Here is a 15,245-nt window from a genome sequence, read left to right on the forward strand (position 1 = left end):
AAAAAAAAAAAAAAAAGGACAAACAAACCAAGTAAGTGGATATCATTAAACAATTGAGGACTGGCTCCCTTGTCCCCTGCCAGGGCCTGCAGGGAAAGTTAAAGGCCATGTTCCTTTTAAACAAAGCCAAGTCATCATGGCCCTCCCTGTGTTTGAGACGTTAGAGTTCGTCAAGGAAGCCCGGTTTCCTATGGGCACCGCCTAGGGAAGTGAATCAAGAATCTCAGGGCCAGCCCCAGTTGGAGCCAGGTGTCCAAACAGCTGAACATTCATCCCCTAAAAGTAGTTTCATGACATCAGAGAGGGGGGACAGGGGCATGACTGAGTACATGCCTCAATGACATACACACACACTCATGCGCACAGCTGTGAACTCACAGCTCTTCTTTTCCCAAGAAACTGGGAGCAAAATATTTCCCTCTGAAGTTTTGCAGGTCAGGAAAGGGGTCAGGTTTGCTTAGATCACACAAGATTGATTCTTAAGTCAGACTTGGGGCTCCAAAAGGGGTGGAGGAAAGGAAGGCACCGTCTCTTGCCCCCTGGCCCTCCAGGCTCCATGCCCCATTCTCTCTCTGCCCTCTCTCTCTGCCCAGTCTGGCTACCCTGCAAGGTGGGTGCAGAGGCCCAGATGTCTAGGCCAAGTTTATTTGGCCACTCCCATGCCCAGAACAAGAAAAGAAGGCTAATTCAAAGTGGAAGGGAGGCTGGCTGCGGTGACTCATGCCTGTAATCCCAGCACTTTGGGAGGCTGAGGCATGAGGATCACTTGAGCCCAGGAGTTCAAGACCAGCCTGGGCAATATAACGACACCTCACCTCTACAAATAATTTTTAAAATTAGCAAGGCATGGTGGTGCATGCCTGTGGTCCCAGCTACACAGGAAGCTGAGGCAGGAGGATCGCTTCAGCCTAGGAGGTCAAGGCTGCAGTAAGCCATGTTTGTGCCACTGTACTCCAGCCTGGGTGACAGAGGGAGACCCTGTCTCAATGACGACAACAGCAATAACAGCAACAAATAAAGTGGAAAGGGGTACCTGGAGCCTCAAGACGTGACTCTAGGTAAAATCACCAGCATCCTCCGCCTTGGATTTCTCGTCTGGAAAGCATGTACAGCGCCAGTTAGAGCCTCCCTCCCTCTAGAGCATGGCAGTAGTGCAGCTTCTAGGGAGAGGCAGAGCCAGGATCACAGGATCCAGAGATCCTGGTCCGAGGAGCTGTCACCTTTCTTGTTTTCCCTTACAGCCTGGTCTTTGCTGGCACAAGGTCTAGAGATGCAGAGCGTGAAGAGCTGATGCCACCCCTCGGGCTGGACGCAGGGGCCAGGGACAGGCTGGGGCTGAGTTCACGGTGCTCTGTGACCAGAGGCTGGGATGTTCTCTGCTTTTCTTTTTTGTCATCAGTTCAGCCAAATGTATGTTTTTAAGCCACTGTTTTCTACTTTTTAAACTTATTATTTTCATATTTATTTAAAGATAGGGTCTTGTTGTGTCATCCAGGCTGGCGTACAGTGGCACAATCATAGCTCACTACAGCCTCTCAAACTTCTAGGCTTAGCAAGTAGTACCCACCTCAGCCTCCCAGGTAGCTGGAATTACAGGTGCATACCACCATGCTTGACTAATTTTTAAACTGTATGTAGAGATAGGGCCTCACTATGTTGCCCAGGCTGGTCTTGAACTCCTGGCTTCAAACGATCCTCCTGCCTCGGCCTCCCAAAGTGCTGGGATTATAGGTGTGAACCACCGTGCCAGGCCATCCCTTGTCCCCTGCTCTTTAAAAGCCATGCAGGCATCACATTCCTCCGCATCCCAGAGTCATAATGTTACAGCTAGAGGAAGCCTAGATGTCATGTGATCTCAGCCCAACAAGTAGAGACGAGCAAGCAGTCAGAGGACCAGGCACCACCACGCCTTCTTTGGCATCTAAGAACCATGTAGTCCCACTCCTAGTGCAGCTCTCCAATCCTGTGGGGCCTGAGTGCCCACATACACCTGGCTCCAGGTGCTGCACCCCTCTTGGTTGTTGGACAGGGGAAAGGGAGGCATCTGACCTGCAGTGAGATGAAGAAAGGGCCGAGGCCAGCAAAACACGAAGAGCCCCCAGGACACTACAGGACATGTGTCCATGCCCCCCTTCACATTACCCAGGAATCCATGGTGTCACTGCCTGTCCCCAGAAGCCAAATGCATGAGAACAGCCCCCTCCAGCCATTCCCAATGGCTCAGAACATCCACACTGTCCAGCTGGGTTCCCTCTGCATATGCAGCCACACACACCCATCAGTCCCATGACGCCAGCAGTCCTGGGGCCGAAATCACCCAGCTTTAGACCATGGGAAATACTAAACAGGAAGGCCCCTGAGAGCCACTGGGCCAGCTCCTCATTCACAGATGAGGAAACTGAGGCCTGCAGGGAGGACACTGGGTTGTGAGTGTCTGGACAGAGGATCTGTTTCTTTTGCAAACCCACTCCTCAGCTCAACACCCAACTCAGATGGACCCTGCTGGTTTTCTTCACTGTGACTGCCACCAGCCCTGTGTACATGTGGCGCACCCACACAAACACCCAGCGCTTAGCCAACAGGAGACCCCAGGGCCAGTTATAGCTGGCACATGGACACGATTGCCCTAGAGTGCCTGTGGCATTCAGAGATGTGATTCTGTGTCAACAGGACCAGACTTCCAGATTCATCCAGGGCTGTAAAGCCAGAGAATTTCCCTGCCCAAGTGTAATCCCCATAGGATGCCGTGGGTGAACGAAAGGCCAGGACGGCTCCCACCTGCCCTTCCCCAGAAGCCGATCCACAGCACAAGCTCTCTAGAACCCCAGCCATGGAGAAGCAAAACCCAGGATGACCTCAGGATGAGAAGCAACTTTTTGGGCGGTGCTCTCAGGGCCTCCAGATCAGGGAGGTGTGGGCAGGAGTTAGGACAGCACAGGCCTGGGGAGGGAGCAGCAGGGCCTCCGCACGCACGCCCTGTACTACGCTTGGCAGTGCCCCCGGGGCAGGATGCAGGACTGCATCTGGCTGAACAATGGGCACCCCTCCTCATTGTCCCACCTGCGAGTAGTGCCTTAGGTGCTAGCTGCAGCTGGAAAAGCACATGCAAGCTGGTGGCTTAACAAACAAGCACACTACCCCCTCAACCACCAACTCCCAGGAACAATGACAGCATGAAGGTGGATGAGACCCATGCACTCAGCAGGCCCTGTTTATCCAGAACTGTCTGTGAGCCACTATGACAGTGCTGGCTACCAGAACATCCTGGAATCCCCTTCCCCAAGCTCCTGGGGCAGGATGACAGGATGACAGGATGACGGGACTCAGGATCTAAAACAGCACTGTGATGCTGTCAGGGTCAAGGACTCAAAAAGCAGCAGGGGGCAGAGGCACAACAGGAAAGAGCCAGCCACAGGCAACCGGCAAACAATGTCTGCCCCCATCTGGGCAGAAAGATCAAACATCAAAAACACACACTTCCATAATTCTTTTAACAGAGGCTCCCACTTCTGGCTGAGAAGCAACACCACTGCAAACACTCTTGAGGGGCCACCAGCCTGGAATGTAACTTGTTCCCAATGGACTCTGGGGCAAGCAGCCTTCAAACTGGCTGCGACCTGCCATGTTGTTTCCTATAAATCCCCTAAGGTCAGAGGGCCCTCTTCATTTCAGCTAGACACATGTGAGTGTGTTGTTATAGCTAATGCTTTTCCAGCTTGGTCTTTACGCAGGACTGTCTGGGTTTTAGTACTCTAAGTCCCACATCCCAGGATAACCTGTTTATACTGGGTAATCTGGGACAGTTGGTCACTCTATCTTCACATCAGTATTTCCCCCAAAATATCCTGGGGAAACATGAGTGTTTCACAAGATGTTAAACACTCTCATTCTACTAAAGAGAGGAAGCTGTTCCTCTTGATGTTCTACTAAATCTGGATCGATGTTCTACTAAAAAGAGGAAGCTGAAAAGGAAATGGTCCCATAGTTAAAGTACGTTTGGGGAATGATGGGTTAAAACAAAGGTAATAAGTAATCTTCCTTAGAGGATATTTCAAAGCATGTAAGATCATAATGTATTTTGACCTTCTAAGAAGGGAAATGTATTCATCTTATTAAATATTCATTGAGAGCATAACTATTAAAATCTTGAGGATTACGAAATGTTCTTACTGGACACAGTTTGGAACACAGCTTGCTTTATGGAATATAAAAGTAAAATAAAAAACCTCATATGGTGCTAGCCCAGACTTACCATGTGGGTAAACTGAGGCACAGAGCAATGCCCCCAAGGCAGATCTGTGAGTACTTCCTACCTTCCCTTCCTATCTTCCTCCCACTTTTCGTCCTTGTGAGGAAATATTCCTTTCTCTAGTTGTTGGACTGTAGCTCCATGCACCTCCCCCATGCCCTCCCTTTCCTGAGAAGGAAAATGGAGAGCTGGCCATAGAAAGATCAACATCGTGTCACTGCCTGCTTCACTGCCTGGCTCGATGGCATCAAGAGGAATTTCGTGCAAGAGAGGGGGTAGGCTCAGGGTTGGATGATCTGAGAAAGGAAAGTGAAAGGGAGACTGGGATCCCAGGGCTAGGAGGGAGTGTACAGTGGGCGTGGCCAGGAGCTGATTACCCAATCACAAGCGCCATTTATCCAGGTAGAAAGAGAGCCAAGAGGTGGAAGACTGCATTTAACCACGTTATGGGCTAACCACCTAGGGGGCTGCCAGGATCGGGGTGCAGGTGGCTTCAGAAAGCCTGTTTTGGGCCGGGCGCTGTGGCTCACGTCTGTAATTCCAGCACTTTGGGAGGCTGAGGTGGGCGGATCACTTGAGGCCGGGAATTCAAGACCAGCCTGGCCAACATGGGAGAACCCCATCTCTACTAAAAATCCCAAAATCAGCTGGGCTTGGGGGCAGGTGCCTGTAATCCCAACTATGGGGGAAGCCGAGGTGAGAGGATCGCTTGAACTCCTGAGGCGGAGGTTGCAGTGAGTCGAGATCGTGCCACTGCACTCCAGCCTGGGCAACACAGTGAGGCCCTGTCTCAAAAAAAAAAAAAAAAAAAAAAAAAAAAAAAGTCTGTTTTGACTCAAAGCCCCAAAGTGAAGGGCAGTGCCCCCTAGGGGTGAGCTGAGGAGCACCAGGCAGGAATAGGAAGGCAGGGGGCGCCATCTCAGTCGCTTCTTAGCTAAGCCCACCCTGGCCACCTTTATCTGAAACTGCGGTCTGCAACTAACCCTGCCTCCCCGCACTGAGGCCCCCAGCCTGAGTAATGGGGAAGGGCCTTGAAGAAGAAAACCTGGCCCTGTGAGGTCGCAGAGGATGCTGCTCTAGCATGGCGTTGGGGGTGGGGTAACAGGGTCTGTTGACTCACACTGGGCTAGGGCTGACGCCAATACAAGAAATAAAATCAACATGCCAGGTGCGGGTGGCTCACATCTGTAATCCTAGCACTTTGGGAGGCTGATTAGGCGGATCACCTGAGGTTGGGAGTTCAAGACCAGCCTGACCAACAAGGAGAAACCCCGTCTCTACTAAAAATACAAACTTAGGTGGGCGTGGTGGTGCATGCCTGTAATTCCAGCTACTCCAGAGGCGGGGGCAGGAGAATCACTTGAACCCGGGAGGCGGAGGTAGTGGTGACCCAAGATCGCGCCATTGCACTCCAGCCTGGACAAACAAGAGTGAAACTCCATCTCAAAAAAAAAAAAAAAAAAAAAAAAAAAAAAAAATCAACACGTGTGGATGCTTTCTGCACATCAGAGGCACCACCTACATGATCCTATTTAGCCCTTGCTATGGAGGAGGGCACAATACCTATTTTCCCGCTGGAGAAGCCCAGGTCAAGGAACAAGTCTGAGATCACAAGGCTAGCAAGTGTCGAAGCTGTGGCTAAAATCCAAGCCTCTTAACTGCAGAGTCTAGGGCATCAGCAGAGATTTCCATTTTTCTTCTCTTCACCATCACAGCAAAATTTTTTGACAAAGGAATTCTTACGTAGAGACTTATCATACGGAACAGTTAAAAGTAGGCCTTCATGAAGAGGATGGACGTAAAACTCCCCCCAAATCGGCCTCCTCTTTATTTTCCTCTCGAGGTATGCACCCCAAGCCCTCCGTGGCCCCCAAGGCAGCTCCACGGAATACCACCCGCAGGTTTCAAAGTCACTGGCCCCCGGCTGCTGCTGTCACTGAGAGCTCATAGCCAAACCCCTAAGACAGTATTTCCTTGGCCTGCACTCACCTGCTCTGAGGTGAGAGGGAGAGATGGGGAGCAGAAACACTTCTTCCCTATCCACAGGCCAGTGGGGGAACCCAGGTCCTTCCCCTCCTACCCTGCCCAAGGCCCAGCTTATGGAGGTCCTGGGACACCTCAGATCCCTGTTGCAGCTCAAGACCCAATTAGGAAGGAGCCAGGTTTCTTTGTGCATTACCAGAAACTGCCCCTCAGGACCAGAAGGCTACAGCCACATAACCGGAGGACTAAGTGGGACCAGGCTTCCTGAGAGCTGTGTTTCCTGAGAGCTGTGTGCAGAGGCGAAGCTGATCTGACTGGCAAGGTGAGGACAGAGGGCAGCTACAGAGACGTCCAAGGTTTGCAGGGACCAGTTCTGCAGTAGCATTTGCCAGTCACCTACTGCAAATATCCACTCTCTGCTTCCTCCTTGTAACTGAACCACTGTGTTTTGGGTAGGCACTTGGGTGCCTGAAATAAAAATTACTCTTCCCTAAGTTCTCTTTCCTGCCTGCCTTTCAGCTAGTGTGGCCACATGCTAAGTTCTGTTCAACAAAATGTGACTGGAAGTGTCACATGTGGTTTCTGGGAGGCGCACTCTAAAGAGGAGCCACATGCTTCTTGTTCCTTCCTTTTTCCTGATGGTTGGAACTCCAGCAGCCACCTTGGACCACGAGGCCACGTGTGAATGATGGCAGAACCACTATACCACCCCTCTGAAGTTCTATGATATGAGAGAGATATAACTGATGCCTGTCTTATTTAATCCACTACTCTTTTTTGTTGCTATGAGCAGCCAAATCAAGTTCTAACAAACACAAGCCCCAATCCTCAGCTGAAGGATCCTTTGGGTGGGGACAGCACAGGAGACATGGCCCCCTCCTGCTTCCTACCAGGAATCCCTGCTCCTTCCTGCCCATATGCCTGTTCCCCCAGGACCTAGGCCGGCCCCCACCTGCCACCTCTTTCTTGAATCAGGTAGCCTTGCATTTACAGAGCACAGGCTGGCAGGCAAGTTCTAAGCCAGCCCTGACACCTACTCACTTACTAACTCATTCATTCAACCTATATTTATGGAACAGCTACTTTGAGCTAAGTGCTATTCTAGGTGCTGTGGCTACAGCACAATGGAAGTCCCTGCCCTCATGGAACTTACAGTCTAACGGGGGAGAGACAGACAAACAAACAAACCAATGAACACATATCAGGTGACGAGTGCTATGGAGAAAATAAAGGCGAGTAGGAGGAAAAGAGTGTGCTGGGGGGAGGGGTTTCTAAGCAGAGCAGCCCCGGTAGGCCTCTTTGAGAAAGTGGCATTCATGGGGAGAGCTGAAGGAAGTGAGGGAGTGAACCACGTACATATTTGGAGAAGAGCTGGTTGTATGATCTACTGCAAGTCCTTGCATCTGTGCCTCAGTTTCTCCTCTCTGGAATGGTCTGTGAGATAAAGGTCATGCAAAGGCAGGCTACCCCAGCTGGAGGGCTCTGTGGTTCCAATCAGTGTGTTGGGAGTAGGTTGGCATGGGAACCTGGCTGGATGGAGACCAAAGGGACTCAGTCCTCAGGCAGAGCTCCATGAATTTCAGGTAAGAAGGAGCTGTGGCTTCAGCCTCACACACAGCCAGTATGTTCAAGAATTACAGAGTGCCCTCCTCACCGGCTTGCTTAACTGCCGTCCCTTCTACCCTGATCAGGGTCGGGTAGCTGGAAGGTTAAGAAATCAGACAGCGTAGACCCCAGGTCAGTCCACACATCCCTAGGGGCCTGGCTCTGGGAGGCCCCTTCACCCCAATCCAGGGCCAGATAGCAAGCCTCTCTCAGCCGCTCCTTAGAATTCTCTTCCCCCTGAGTGGAGGCACATACATAGCCTTCCGGCCATGACAATTGGTGGACGAGGTGCGACCCTACACCCTGGTCCTGGGAAGTGTGAGGTGGCTTACTCCCAAGGGGAATAAGGCTACAAAAGAAGAGAGGGTGGTGGTGATATATGTCGGGGAAGGGGGTGGGGATGGTTGGAGGTGGCCCAGGGGCCAACCTTAGCTGGGGGACCCTCTTAGCTGAGGGTCTGTGCTTGCTGCTGCTCCAGCGATTCAGGGCAGGGCCAGGACTCAGAGACAATGCAAGAGCTTGGGATGCGGGAGATGTGGGCAAGGGCCACTGATGAATCTGCAGCTGAACGCTGCATTTTGTGCAGCCAATTATCCCGCAAACATTTCTTAACCACCTATTTGGCTAGAGGCTGTGGACATGACAGGGGGTTCTCAGCCAGTGGGCCAGTGGCAAACACAGACATATTTAGGCACAATGCATGGTGGCCAGTGCTATGGCACAGTATTCCAGGCACCCTTAGGAGTCTAACTCTTAAATAGCAACATGGCCCCAAGCCTCAATTTACCCTTATGGTAGAGGGGTAGGGAAAGAGATGTGGGCACAGTATAGGTTTGTCACCATCCTAAAATCCTTTTTAAAGAGGTTTTTCGCCAGGCATGATGGCTCATGCCTGTAATCCTAGCACTGGGAGGCTGAGGTGGGCAGATCACTCAAGGTTAGGCGTTCAAGACCAGCCTGGCCAACATGGTGAGACCCCATTTCTACAGAAATTAGCTGGGTGTGGTGGCGCATGCCTGTAGTCCCAGCTACTCAGGAGGCTGAGGCAGGAGGATGTCTTGAATCTGGGAGGCAGAGGTTGCAGCAAGCCACCTGCACTCCACCCTTGGCAACACAGCGAGATTCCATCTCAAAAAAAAAAAAGAAGTAAAATAAAAAAATATATAAAGGGGATTTGGTGAGTTTTTCCAATTCCCAGGAGGGAATCAGCACTGAAAGGGCTGAGTTCTATTCTGGTATTTACAGCTGACACGTATGCGCACATGCACACACATACATGCGCACGCACGCACACACACGTGTGCACACCCACCTCCTGGAAAGCTATTTATTGAGAGTCACTGGGAACTTGGGCAAATGAACCCACCTCCCTGGCCTGCAATCCCCCATTTGAAACAAGCAGGTTGTAGTAGATGATTTCCAGAAGGCTCCCCAGCTCTAGAATTCTGTGTCCTATGATTTTCTGGCTCATTTAGAAGTGGTGTGGAAAGTACCCTTTGCCAACCGAATTCCACATTGCACAGCCTGCAGGCTGCCGACTCGAAGCAGTCATATGGCAAATGTTACTGCAAATATGAAGAGGCTCCTTTAAGGGATCCTCTGTGTCAATTTTCTTGAAGGCTTTTCTTATAGAGAATGTCCCCGTCATTTGGCCTGTGCAGGGTAGGAGTCACCATCCCAGATCTGCTACATCACTTGATTTCTTAACAGCCCCATAGAGCAGACAGGACACATGATAAAGAGAGGCCCATCCAACTTAGCTCATGTTCCTGGGTCCGGGACAGGAAACCCCACCAGCTGAGCTCCCTGCCCTGCTTCATGGCCAGTGGGTGCAAATAGGAAATGAGCCCAGAGCTGGGTAAAGAGCTCCTGGCTGAGGTCCAATGAAAGTGTCCAGGCAGGCTCAGGCTGGTGGATAGGGATGGGCAGGGCAATGCCATTCTCTTTCTCTGATTATGTAGGAATGACTTCCATTTCAGCTAGAGCAAAGCTTGCATTCAGCAGCCCTGAAGAGGGCCTCTGCCTCAAAGGATGACTTCCTGGAATAGGGGTCATCTACGTCCCCTCCTGAGAAGTCCAGTGAACTGGAGACACGATTCCTCCCACTTCCCTTAAGAGTGAAGGGCTCTGAGCTGGGTGCGGTGGCTCATGCCTGTGATCCCAGCAATTTGGGAGGCTGAGGCGGGTGGATCACGAGGTCAGGAGATCGAGACCTTCCTGGCTAACATGGTGAATCCCCGTCCCTACTAAAAAATACAGAAAATTAGCCGGGCGTGGAGGTGGGCGCCTGTAGTCCTAGCTATTCGGGAGGCTGAGGCAGGAGAATGGCGTGAACCCGGGAGGTGGAGCTTGTAGTGAGCTGAGATCGCGCCACTGCAGTCCAGCCTGGGTGACAGAACGAGACTCCATCTCAAAAAAAAAAAAAACAGTGAAGGGCTCTGAGCTAAGTGCTGAGCCAGCTCCACAGCAGCCACCAGTATCGCAGGGGTCACCAGCCCCACAGAAGCCTTAACCTTCAGCAGTTGCTCCCACCAGCTCTGGCTGCTGGAGAACAAGCCCACTGGCCAGACATCCCTTCCCAGGATGCAAACTCCCCTTCCAGGGAGCCTAAAGCCAGGGCTGAAGCCGGTTCCCCTCAGTTCTACAGTCCAGAGTATCCCAAGCGACCGCTCAGCACTGGGTGCTGGGCTGGGCCCTGGAGGTGGTGATAAGTATGTTGCTGGCCCCTCGAGGGCCTCACCGCATGGTGGAGGAGACACACAGATCGTGGAACACACTTTGGTTCTCCCTAGGAAACCAGGGAAGGCATCTCAGAGATGATGCCTGGGGGTGGCTAGGAGTGGCTCTTCCCCTCCCTCCCTGCAAGGGGGGGAATTCTAACCACAGGGAGTCTAGTCCCCTTCCCCTCTCAGCTTTCCACAGGGCAGTGGTGTTAAAACCCCAGGCAGCACCCTCCTCTCCTTTCAAACATGGGTTCCTGAGGAAAACCAGATGGGGGACAGCCTCCATGCCTCTTCCCCCACCTTCTCTAGGCCTGGGGGACACCCTGAGGACCCTCCTGGGCAGGCCACGCTCCCCTCCTCAGCCCTTCTCTGGACGACCACACTCCAAAGCTCTGGCCACGCTGACACCAGGTGCTTTTGGGTCTGCCCTTGAATGGCTGGCTCCTAACCCCGCCATGTCCAGCTCGCTCCTGCCTCAGATCCTGTCCCAAGCTGCACCACGCTGGGAACACCCACATTCCCCCACCCCAGCCCTGGGCACCTTGTTTTTTTCCTTGAGTCAGGGTCTCCCTCTGTTGCCCAGGCTGGAGAACAGTGGCGTGATCTTGGCTCACTGCAACCTCTGTCTCCCAGGTTCAAGCAATTCTCCTACCTCAGTCTCCTGAGTAGCTGGGACTACAGGCTTGTGCCACTACCATGCCCAGCTAACTTTTTTGTCTTTTTAGTACAGACAGTCTTACTAGGTTGCCCAGGCTGGTCTTGAACTCCTAGGCTCAAGCGATCCTCCCACCTTGGCCTCTCAAATTTGCTGGGATTCCAGGCGTGAGCAGCCACACCCTGCCACCGTGGAATTTTCTCTCCAGTTCTGAGAGCTAATCTCCCCAAAGCCTCAATGACTCCATCTCAAGAACCGCCATCACAGACTCCCCGTCCCTAATCTGCCTCTCCCCTACACACTACAATTCATAGAGCCTCAGCCACATTAGGAAACACTGACCCTTTTAATTTTAAAATCCCTATGTGAAAACCCCACCTCCTTCAGGAAGCTTTCTCCAGACCTCCAGACCACCCCTTCCAAATCTTATACTCTTTTCCATATGCCTCCCTCTCCCACAGACTGGCACTGGGGCTTCAGTTTTTATTATCATATATCCACTGATACCCACAAACATTGGCAGGATCCCAATGCCTGGGGTCCCTTAAACCCACCAGGTGCTCAATATATATGCTTACTAATCATCATAGCTATTTTTTGAGTGTTGATCCTGAGTTGGGCGTAAAGCCAAGCCCATGATATATATACTCGCTCATCTTCATAGCAACCCACAAGGTAGGGCTGTTATTACTTTATAGATGAAGCAACTGAGGTTCAGGGAGGTCCACTATTTTGTCCATGGTCACGCACATCTCTCTGACCCAAAGTCTGAGTGTTTCCACCCCACCAAGCTGCCTTTCTGTTGCCCAAAATTCATCCATTCAACATCAGATTGAGAGTACTGAATCAGCTTGTCCTTTCAGTAGCTGAGGGAACACGGAACCCCAGATATCTTATCATGGTGGAACTAGAGGTCCCTTTGGTTCTTTTATTCTATCTCACAAATAACGAAACGGAGGCACGGAGATGTGACTTACCATTGTGGTTCTGCCAGATGCTTATCAAACCAAAAAGCACTGAAAGGGGGTCTGATGAATTGTCCGACCCTTAAGGTGAATGCTTTCTTTGCTGTAGGCTGCATAATCTGCCCATATATTGGAAGGTAAGCTGGGGGAGAGGGGCAGGGATGGACCTGTCTGGGGATAATTCCTTTGTTGCAGAGACTCGAGCTATAAATCTTTCTTGCTTTTAATCAAATCACAGGATTCCAGCAGATGGGGGGCAGTGTTTATGCTATTCCCGATGACAGCAGCCCAGGCGACCACACCTTCAGAAGGACAGGGATGGAGCTGGCCTTACTGAGTCCCTAGAGGGTGGTGTAGAATGCACCATAGCTACTGAACAGACCAACCTTGCCGCAACATGCCCCCTACAAGCCTTTTCTGGCCTCAATACATGCAAATCATCATCACCATCATGATCATCATCCTCTCCCCATCCCCCACTTAGCACTTTGCACTTTTCTAAGTGCTTCCCAACAGTGCTGCATACTATAATGCATACAGTGCTCGGATAGGCCAAGTTACTTGCTGGTTAGAGCAGGCACTGGGTTATGGTCATTTTTGTTTGCCACATACCAAACTTCTGCCATGTGCCAAACCCTGTGCTAGGCCAGAAGTGGTGCTTCATGGAAGAGACATGGTTTCTGGCAGTGCCCAGGTGCCAGGAAAAACAGTGCCATCCTTGAAGCCAGCAGTGAGCTGGAGTCAGAGCTTTGCCCACTGGTGACTTATGAACATTTCCTTTTAGGGCAGACAGGGAGGGTCTTGTCCCACAGTGCCTCCCACTCCTCAAAGGAAGGGTGGCTCAGCTTCCTTAAGCTCAGAAGCACTAGGGACTAACCCCTCTTTCCTGACACAGCCCAACGCCCTTCTGGGTGGTTCTAAGAGGCTTCCCAATAAAAGGTTCGTATGAAGGCCCACCCTGAAGTCCAGCTGTCCCCAGAGTAGGGCTAAGGAGCCACCACACTCCCGTGTCATCTCAACCCTGCATGTCGTGTGGCTCTTCAGTGATTGCCACTCTGAAAGCTGTTCTGACTGTTCCTCACACTGCAGCCCCTCTTCCAGGGACACACATTCTTCCCCCCGCCGGGACCTTCCCTTTCTAGTCAGGCTGGTGGAGTCTCCCGCCGGCCACAGGAGGATGCCCACGCCTGCCTGCTCCCTGAGTGCCAGCGCCTGCCCACTACCAAAGGTTTCCTGCGGTGCAGAGGAGAGACTGTACTGCCCTTCCATCTCCCCTGGCCCCTTAGAGTCCAGTCCCAAACTGCCGGCACCTGCTCACAGCAGAGTCCCTACCCTGTCTGTGCTGTCCCCGCAGTCCTCCTGGCCCTAGGGTGATCACACCACCTCCGCTCTTCCTGCAGACATGTGCTCAGGTGGGCAAAAGAGAATGAGAAATGCACCTCTCCCGTGGGGCTGAGCCGACTCCAGCTGTTCCCTAGGGGCTTAAGAACACCTGTTCTGGTTGAGTTTGCAGCCATCGCCTGTCCCCCAAAAGGGAAAGGGTAACATTTCACCTTGAAAAGAAACAGGGAGGGGATGTTTCTGAGGTGCAGGTGTTTCATGAGAGACAGGTACATTTTCTAAGGTGTGTCTAAAATGCAGCCCAATCCTATTCTACGAGAGAGAAGTTCCCGTTTGAACAAGAGGATTCGAGGGGAGTCTCACCATCGTAGCCACGCACTAAGAAGCGATTGCTCTGGGGACACGGAGGTAGGACCCCCACTCAGCCAGGTGACTCTGGGACTGTGGAAGGTCCACTTACGACTCTGTACCTGCCCCAGCACGGGCTCAGGGAGTTGAGCCTGCACACATTACTTAGAAAAACCTCTGCAAACGGGTAAGCACATAGCCCGCGTGGGCCGTGGCTGGAGGCTTGTCACCTGCTTCAGGGACTTCCACGGGAGCCTCTCGCCTGCCTCTTTGCCTGGAATTAACGAATACACACTACAGCCCCTCATTCCCTCCAACACGAAGGAAAGGTGTAATCAGATTCCGAGAGTCCCGCAGAAGCGTGGAGCCTCGCGGTGCGGTCTCCCTTTTCTTTCCCATGCAAACCCACTTAGCACCGGCGCGCCCCTGTTTGCCCGGGCAGAATCCACCGCCCACTCCTCCCGAGTGGAGAGTGGAGACGAATCTACGCCCAGGCCCTGCACCTGCCGCGCTGCGGAGTTTGGAGGGGGCGTGGATGGTGCAAGGTCAGGGCTCCGTGTGTGGCCCCGGCGGTGATAGGGCTGCTCGGGGTCGGACCACGCGGCGCGCCGGGCTTCCCTGCAGCTCGGCCGGGCAGGGGGCACATGGGCACGGTGGGAGTCCCGGCGGAGCCCGGGCCGGCCACTCACCATTCTGGGAGGGCGACGGCGACGGCGACGACGGCAGCAGCGGCGGCGTCGACAACAGTAGCAGCAGCGCCGAGAGCGCCAGCGCGCAGCGCATCGTGTCGTCGCCTCTGGGCCGGGAGCAGGTGGCTGCGGTGTCCGCGGAGGATCCGCGCGTCCGGGCTGTAGGAGCGTGGGCGCCGCCCCGGGAGGCCTGTGGGTGGCTCCGGCGGCCAGGCTGTGGCCCGGGGCTCCCGAGTCGCGCTGCGGCGGCTCTTCCTCCCTGCCGCTGCAGCAGAGCCGGGCTGGGGCGCAGAGCCAGTGGCAGAGGAGCGGCGGCGGCGGCGGCTGCGTCCTGGGCGGCGTCTGCGCGGCTGCGGCCCCACTGGCGGCTGCGGCTACTCCTGGCCCGTCCCGTCAGCGCCGGCCCCCGCCCCCGCCCCCTCCCCCGCCCCTCCCCCTCCCCCTCCCCCGCCCCTCCCCCTCCCCCTCCCCCTCCCCCAGGAGCCCGCCAGCGGCGGCGGCGGCCGGGCCGGGCGGGGCCGGGGCCGGGGCTGGGCGGGCGCTGGGCCGTGAACAATGAGCAGAGGAGGAAACTCCGCCCTGGAGCGCGACGGGCGGGAGGGCCGGCGGCCTCCGCGCCTTGGGGGTTGTGTGTGCGCGCGGGCCAGGGCGGGGGGCTCCTGCGGTGCAGCCGGGCCCCGTCCACAG

General features: G+C 53.7%; 1 protein-coding gene across 5 annotated transcripts in view; it reads right to left on the bottom strand.

Moving 5' to 3' along the window:
- The window catches only part of PODXL (podocalyxin like), a 56,324-nt gene extending 41,402 nt beyond the window's left edge, over nt 1–14,922 (bottom strand). For 2 of the 5 annotated variants that reach the window (XM_527978.9, XM_003318802.7), the window contains exon 1: nt 14,559–14,922. In XM_527978.9, the coding sequence (XP_527978.4) occupies nt 14,559–14,652 (94 nt within the window). In that variant the 5' untranslated portion in view covers nt 14,653–14,922. The remainder of the gene's footprint in view (nt 1–14,558) is intronic. The other 3 variants (XM_054656303.2, XM_009454215.4, XM_009454216.4) reach the window with 2 other exon arrangements.
- Nucleotides 14,923–15,245: the final 323 nt, after the last annotated feature.

Source organism: Pan troglodytes, chromosome 6 (assembly GCF_028858775.2).
Source record: "Pan troglodytes isolate AG18354 chromosome 6, NHGRI_mPanTro3-v2.0_pri, whole genome shotgun sequence".
NCBI lineage: Eukaryota > Metazoa > Chordata > Mammalia > Primates > Hominidae > Pan > Pan troglodytes.